This window comes from Osmerus mordax, chromosome 13 (genome assembly GCF_038355195.1).
Source record: "Osmerus mordax isolate fOsmMor3 chromosome 13, fOsmMor3.pri, whole genome shotgun sequence".
NCBI classification, from domain to species: Eukaryota; Metazoa; Chordata; class Actinopteri; order Osmeriformes; family Osmeridae; genus Osmerus; species Osmerus mordax.
The window spans coordinates 4,313,462-4,320,989 of record NC_090062.1 but is presented as its reverse complement, the minus strand read 5'-3'; the positions used below and the strand labels follow the sequence as shown (position 1 = coordinate 4,320,989).

Genomic DNA, 7,528 nt, shown 5'->3' with positions numbered 1-7,528 from the left:
AACCACACTGCTGTTCAATTCCAGTCTGTATACAGTGCAGACCGTCCAGTCTTGCTCCATTCCAAGCCTGCTCCTGTCCTTTGCAGTGTGTTTGAAGCGTGCCACACATCTGTGCCTCCCAACGCCTTCGTTGAGGCATGTCGCTCAGATTTGTGCAGTGGGGCAAACAACAGCTGTTCCAGCTTGGAGGCCTACGCCTCTGAATGTTCCAAGGCTGGCATCTGCATCGACTGGAGGAACGCCACCAACGGACAGTGTGGTAAGCAGCTCAGCATGAACATCTGGCACCACTGACCTTAAACTAATTCAGAATGACAGATTTGAAATGAATATTTTTCTACTTTTCCATACAGATCATATCTGCCCCAAACCTAAAGTTTACATGCCGTGTGGTCCAGTAGTTCAACCAACCTGTAGCAGCGGGTAAACAACATTCTTCTGTCCCTGACCTATACAGAATAAGCTCTAAATATGTAGGGATCTTTACGAAACACTTGTACTGTATGGGAAATATTTGTCATTTGTTCACACAGGTTGCTGCTCCAGTCCACAAACGCCTCTTCCGCGACCACGGAAGGTTGCTTCTGCCCATCTGGAACTATCCTCTTCAGTAGCTACTCTGACACTTGCGTCCCCTCCTGTGGTAAGGCTGGTTCAGTAGGCCTATTCTCAGACTAGGTATCCAGTTATTTGACCTCCACCTAAACATAGGACTAGTCCCGTCAAAAGAAGAGTGTAGGAAATGGGTTGCCAAAAAACCTGTCATAACATCGAACATGTTTGAATCAATGTTTTCACTAGTTGAGGGTTTTATTTGTAAGAGAACTAAAAGTCAACCCTATTCTATACATCTTACATTCATCATTCTTTGTGACAATTTCCTAGATTGCACTGGTCCTGATGGCCAACCTAAGCAGGTAAGCAGCGCTCTCTCCATTATCAGTCTTATGCTATCAAAACATCAAATTAACACATCAAACTGCATTAGCATTATCATACAAAACTCACATTTGTTGTCAAATCAACCAACTGTACGTCTGGACAGGTTTAAGACATGTCTCCTATAGCAATGAATCAGGACTCCATTGTACAGACCTCATCCTTACACTGAACTATCCTTATTCTCCATCCAGTATGGTGAAACGTGGACGAGTGGCTGTAAGCAGTGCACATGTGACAAGGGATCCATGAGTGTTCAATGCCAGCCAATCCCATGCCCCCCAACCACTAACATCACCTGCTCAGAACCTGGATTTAAACTGGTCACTAAGACAGTTGACTGCTGCCTGAATTCGACATGTGGTAAGATACGAAAACTCAAGGTCAATTTCAGGTTTCGAGAATGGGATAGAGGGTGAGAGTTATGTTTGGGTCAGGGTCATATACCAGGTAACATTGGGTTGGGGTTGCCACTAACAAACTTAACTGTTTTGTTTCCCCTCTTCAACAGAGTGTGACATCTTGCTGTGCCCTGCTTCCATGGTGGTCTGCAAACCAGGATTTGAGCCTGTCATCTCTACTGACACCACCTGCTGTCCTACCACCCAGTGTGGTAAGTCCAGTGCATCCACTCAGGAGGTGTAGGTGACCTTGTCTAGATGCCAGAAGCAAGTCACATGGGATGTTATTCAGTAGGAAGTCGAATTCATCTCTGTTCTTCTCTCGGCAGTTCCCAAGGGTGTGTGTGTCTACAACAACGTAGAGTACAAGGTAAGAGCTGACTTCATATGACATGAAAAGTCCAGCTGCATACCTGCATTTGTTGAAGGTACCATCTTCCTTAGATGTACAAGTATAATATTAAGTTAAGTACTCCAACGTGTGTGTGTGTGTGTCTGCAGCCAGGTTCCAAGGTGCCTAGTGTATCATGTGAGGAGTGTACCTGTGGTTCTACCGTGGATCCCATGACCCAGTTGAACATTATCGCCTGTACCCCCATTACATGCAAAACCAACTGTTCTCAGGTAACAACCAGTCACTTTCAGCGAGCCATACAGGTGTTACCTGTCACTTGTATTTCACGTCTAGTCATTTTTCTATTTGTTCACTCACTCACTGACGTAAGCCTCTTCCCCCCCACCCTCTACAGGGCTATGAATACCAGACTGTGGTTGGTCAGTGTTGCGGGAAATGTGTTCAGACCAGCTGTGTGGTCATGCTCTCCGACAACACCACACACATTGTTCAGGTCAGTATGTGTGTGACAATGTGTGTATACGTGGGTGTGTTTGTGTTGCCTGCATGTGTTCTGGAGACCTGATTTCGCTTTTGTGTGTCTTTCAGCTGAACGAGACATGGTCACCCCCTAATGATAAATGTTTGAAGTACACATGTGAGATCAACAACGGCCAATACGTTCCCAAGATGACGGAAACATTGTGTCCTGCCTTCACCCCAGAGAACTGTATCCCAGTGAGAATCGGATTCATTCTTACTCTGTTATGGAGTACAATTCTTCTAGGACGCTTTGATGTAACAGTATCATCTGTCGGAGCTAAATGTTTTTTTTATCCTCTTTCCGTTACCAGGGCACAGAGACCACTGATGCTAACGGTTGCTGTAGAACCTGTAAGTTAATGTCTAGAACAGGAAGACGTCAGTAAATAGTAGCTGAGCATGTGCCGGATGTTTCCCAACCTGTGTTCTATGTTCTGTCTCAGGCACACCCCGCAGTGTGTGTGAGGTTCAGACAAGCTCCGCCCATCTGGTGATGAAGGGCTGTAACTCCACCCTGCCTGTGGAGATCACTTCCTGTGCTGGAGCCTGTCAAACATCGTCCATGTGAGTCCTCCATCATGCCTCGTAATGGACGGCTGTGAAATACGAAATATAACGAACACAACCTGCTGCTCCACTGTCGATTTAAGCCCCTAACAACCCTTCCTCTGTCTCCTGCGCCTGTGTTTGTGGTGTGTGAGCAGCTACTCTATGGAGGCCAACATGGTGATGCACCAGTGCTCCTGTTGCCAGGAGGCCAGCACCAGTCAGAGGCAGGCGGAGCTGAAGTGTGGGGATGGTTCCATGGTCACACACACGTACATCCACATCAACACCTGCTCCTGCCACGTCACAGACTGCCAGCAGGGGGCGACGGCCGCCCCGACATCCTCAAAGCAGCGCCGGAGGAGACGTTGAGGACCGATTTGTGACTTTTGACCTTTTACTTCCCTGACCAAGTGTTTATTTAAATTGATCCAAATTTAGACATCTTCGCAGAAGTTTTTCTGGTATAAACTAGTCTTATACCATCTACATTAAAGTATGTAGGATATATTGTCTTAATATTGTAGTATAGAATTGTAGGCTTGAATAAATAATAGCAACATACACTCCAAATGTGTCCGCCTGTTGCTCGTTTCTTTCTGCTGCCGTTGATTCAACACAGTCACATTCAACACCGTCATCATCACTGCTATTCGGAAAATGAACAACCAAAACATGGATAAAATAGCGTTGATATTTGTGTATAGACAAAACACAGAAAAACTTTGTAGATAAACACTTTATTTCCACATTTGAAAGAAAACTAATCATACTTAAACAGTTCAGTGTCAATGGGTTGCTGTACAGATATTAGCCAGATTTGAGAAGTGTCGTAGCACATGACACTGGTCATGGGATGCAGACCACTGAGCCACATCTCTACAGAGCATGCCATGGGGTCACACGATCATGACAGCGATTAGACAACTGAACAGTGCATACCAAGGGATGTCATTCCTTCACTCAGGTATATTACCACATTTCAAACAGAACACACATCTGTGACATACATCCAACAAGAGTGTGACATGATATACGTTCGGGGACAGACAGTTTTATTAAATCAAAAGTGCTTGTGTCTCAGGAAACCAAAAAAAATGGTTTGTCGATTTTTCTCGAGGTTAATGTTCTATGTCAAACAAACTGCAGTGTCTGTACATCAGACACATGGAACATCATGGCTTAAACACAGTCGAATCTTCACTACTACTAAGGAATCACACCGATAACAGCACAGGATATTTCCTTGGAAAAATATATGCACATCTTTGAAGATTAAGCAAATATAAATATCAAATCAAAACCAGAATCAGACCTTTGGCTAAAGGCAACATTCAATACCTCATATTAGCAGATGAAAGTCTCCTCAGGGAAAGGTGACAACTTTTCATTATATGAATAGACAATTTGTTTCAGGGCTGTGTTGAGGCATACCACACCAACAGCAGTATATTACAGCTCACAAGGCGAAGCCAACACACTCAGAGACAAACAGGGAAAATGAGGATGTCATACCTCTGGTAAATTCTCCTCGTACAGATTAGTGCTCATGTCATTCACAACATGTCCCATTTATATCACACCAGGTATAAAAGCTTTTTGGGAATTACTTTTAGAGACACACCCAAGAGCTTGGTGGCAAGCAATTCCTTCCTGTTTATAAACATTGATGAGTACCTGTCTAAACTGTATTTGCCGTTTAAGGCCCTAGCTATTTCAATCAATAGAAATGAAGTGATGTGGTTACATTTCCACAACAGTATCCAATAATTTGTAGACTACCAAACAGGCTATGCACTGCTGATCTGGGGTAGGTTGTTGCCTTCGGGGAATGAGTGACTGAGCACATCTGCATATAAACATCCTCTTTCCCCTCCCAATGTAGGACATACATCTCATATCTTCATAATCATTTATAATATTATTTTCAATATATAGAACTATAAATGTATACAGATATATGTCAAACACAAGTATACAGAGAAGACAGGCCTGGAGCTCCCAACTGGTTAAAGACCAACTGTGCTTTCTCCTGCATGACCAAGCAATGACCAGATAACCTTTCACACCGTCTGGTTCAGTGGAATGAAACACTGAGGCTGTTAATATGCCACAAACCTCTGTGCGTAAACCCAACTTGGGGTTTGAGTCTGGGTGTGTCACACATTAAGTGTGGAAATGGGCTCTAATCTGTGTGCTGAATGATAGGGATGTGAACGATTTCTACCAGATATAGTACTAATGCGTGACAATTCAGATATAGCCAACAGTATTTTGTAGCTGAGAGAGTGTGGGACAGTTGAGAGCTAGCAGGACTGAGTGTGTGTGTACAGTCTGTAGGTGCTGGGGGTTGTAGTTCAGTGATGGGCAAATGTTCTGGCCAGCTGGAGACTCCTGCCTGCGCTATGCAGTTGTGACCAGTAGATGGCACCACCCTACAGCAGTACCACTACAGCTCCTCAGTCATCTGCAGAAGAGAGTTGATGGCTGCGTCTTTGTTACCCTGCTGAGCCTCAATGACGGTGCGAATCACCTCAGGGTCCAAGTTGGGGAACATATCCTGCAGAGCCTTCAGATCCTCTTCACTGACCGGGGCGCCTTGTGGAGTTACACTGGGAACTGCAGGCATCCCCATGGGCACCCCCATGGGCATCCCCATGCCCTGGTTGTACACTGTGGGGACTCCTGAGAGGAAGGGTTGAGTGAATAAAGGAGAGGGGTTAGCTTTGGTTGTGTGGATTTGCATGTACAGTGCTTACAGGAAAGGTGCTGGTCCATAGCGACGTGGCAAGGGCAATATGGAGGAGTGTGTTACCTGTGGAAAAGCATGTGATTTATGTGGTCTATAAACTTTGTGTATGTGCGTGTGTTCATCTAACCTGATATGGGTACATATCCGACCCCCTGCTGGTAGACAGTGGGCATAAGAACGACAGGCTGAGACATCATACCAGCCGGCACGGACTGGCGATATGACAGAGAGAAAAAGGGCATGAATTATTATACGTTTTCCAGAAGTCTGGGCCCATCTGGTGTTTGAGCGCACGAGTGTTTGGTGAACTCACAGCAAAGGTCATGACGAGGTTGATCATGCCCTCCTTGTCGTCTCCCTGGCGACCACTGAGGCTGAACCACTCATCGACAACACTGCCCTCCCGCAAGCCCTCAGGGATGGTCACATGTGTCCATGCTATCCTGTCGTCCATTGAAAACGCCCGCTGGAGTAGCACAGAACACCGATGGTGTCAGCTCTATGTATTTCTCTACTGTTACAGATCACCACACAACACATCCACTTCCCTGTTAAGGGACCAGTGACTAGCAACTGAGCTGTTCCAGAAGAATCCCCAAAGGCAGACAACCTTCCCTCTCCCCGCCAGGCCTCACCTCATCAAAGATCTCCAGGTAGAAAGAGTCCACCCCTGGGGGAACCGTACACTGGATCACCTTGTTCCAGCGGGGGTTCTTGGCCCCATTGTGGGCCGTGGGAGTCTCATAGACGGCATAACCCAGGCGGAGCCTACAGTATGGGTCCATACGGGTCATTCCGTAGTTCTTAGCCAGCTTGGCCTGGGGGAAGAAAGGTGTGGTTCAGGATTGACTCAGAGGGCGGCTAATACATTTGACATGAGTACAACCAGAGCTCTATGTCTATGATTCCCTAGAATATGTTGTACATTTAGTAAATAAGGCCCTAACGCAATCCCCGGGTCTCCATACCTGCACCACGGTGATGCTGAGCCGTCCCACGGTGCCTATCGACCCGCCATACTGCAGCTGTTGAGCAGCCTGGGCGTCCAAGTGCACCAGCTGCTGCTGATGAGTCGGAGTGATACGCAGGAAATCCTGGGGAAGCTCTCCGATGTACACCTGGTCGTGACACACAGTTAAATACGAGCCATGTAGGACTACTAAGATATGTTAATTAGTAATGGCTTTAAAACCATTACAAAATATATAACAGTGCAGCTAATGTCTTCATCTAGCTATATATATTTGTCGAGAATGGTAAATATATCCTGTCAAACCAGATCAATAATCCGCCGATTAGCAAATAATCTAGTTAGTTAGCTAGCTAGTGCTAATTTAGCTAGCTACTTCCTTATTACGGTATACTTAGCTAGCCAGCATAGTACAAATTTGTCGTAAGGTTCGGAGTTAGCTAGCCGAACGATAACATAGTATGATAACTAGCTATTATTCAAACATACATGTGATGTCTAGAAAGATTATTAGTCTATAGATGGCTGTGAAGGGGTTTAGATTAGTCACTCGAGTTAGCCACAAAGTAGACATGATCTTCAGCTAGCTACGACTAGCACTAACAGAACTCGGAAGCTAACGCATCGGAGTCCACACAACTTCTTGCCATATCCCTTTTACTAACATACCTGTCCTCGCTGGGTGCTAATGGTAGTTGCCATGACGTTCAGACGTGTTTTAATGTCAAAACCCTACAACCGAATATCCCTTTTGATTGTAAATGTTGATGCAATTGACCTGCTACCAATGTAAACAACTGAACAGTCTGGAATGTGCTAGTCCAATCGTGCTATGCCTACAATCCTGGTTTCAAAGATCAGTTGACAGACTGACCTCACTTAACGTACACCCGTTTTCTATTCCCGGGCTGCCCGGCTGTACCGAAATATTTTCATTTAACGTTTTAATAAGATTTTGTGTATATGTATATGTATAAAAACGAATATGCCAAACACATAATGTAGACACGCCCACCTACCCCGTGTGCAACAATATAAATCAA

General features: G+C 45.3%; 2 protein-coding genes across 2 annotated transcripts in view; one reads left to right on the top strand and one right to left on the bottom strand.

Annotated features, from left to right (window-relative positions):
- The window catches only part of LOC136955880 (intestinal mucin-like protein), a 35,089-nt gene extending 31,762 nt beyond the window's left edge, over positions 1–3,327 (top strand). The window contains exons 3-15 of the mRNA XM_067249656.1: positions 87–259; positions 354–423; positions 534–643; positions 886–917; positions 1,134–1,302; positions 1,451–1,552; positions 1,670–1,710; positions 1,842–1,964; positions 2,090–2,188; positions 2,284–2,412; positions 2,529–2,568; positions 2,661–2,781; positions 2,922–3,327. Coding sequence (XP_067105757.1) covers positions 87–259; positions 354–423; positions 534–643; positions 886–917; positions 1,134–1,302; positions 1,451–1,552; positions 1,670–1,710; positions 1,842–1,964; positions 2,090–2,188; positions 2,284–2,412; positions 2,529–2,568; positions 2,661–2,781; positions 2,922–3,135 — 1,423 coding nt within the window. The 3' untranslated portion in view covers positions 3,136–3,327. The remainder of the gene's footprint in view (positions 1–86; positions 260–353; positions 424–533; positions 644–885; positions 918–1,133; positions 1,303–1,450; positions 1,553–1,669; positions 1,711–1,841; positions 1,965–2,089; positions 2,189–2,283; positions 2,413–2,528; positions 2,569–2,660; positions 2,782–2,921) is intronic.
- A 170-nt stretch (positions 3,328–3,497) lies between these two features.
- On the bottom strand, positions 3,498–7,297 carry tollip (toll interacting protein). Its single transcript, XM_067248804.1, has 6 exons — positions 7,155–7,297; positions 6,484–6,633; positions 6,151–6,333; positions 5,829–5,981; positions 5,643–5,727; positions 3,498–5,448 (listed from the first exon to the last, which is right to left on the bottom strand). Exons 1-6 carry the CDS (start codon positions 7,185–7,187, stop codon positions 5,213–5,215), a joined length of 840 nt encoding a protein of 279 aa, XP_067104905.1. The 5' UTR covers positions 7,188–7,297; the 3' UTR covers positions 3,498–5,212.
- Positions 7,298–7,528: the final 231 nt, after the last annotated feature.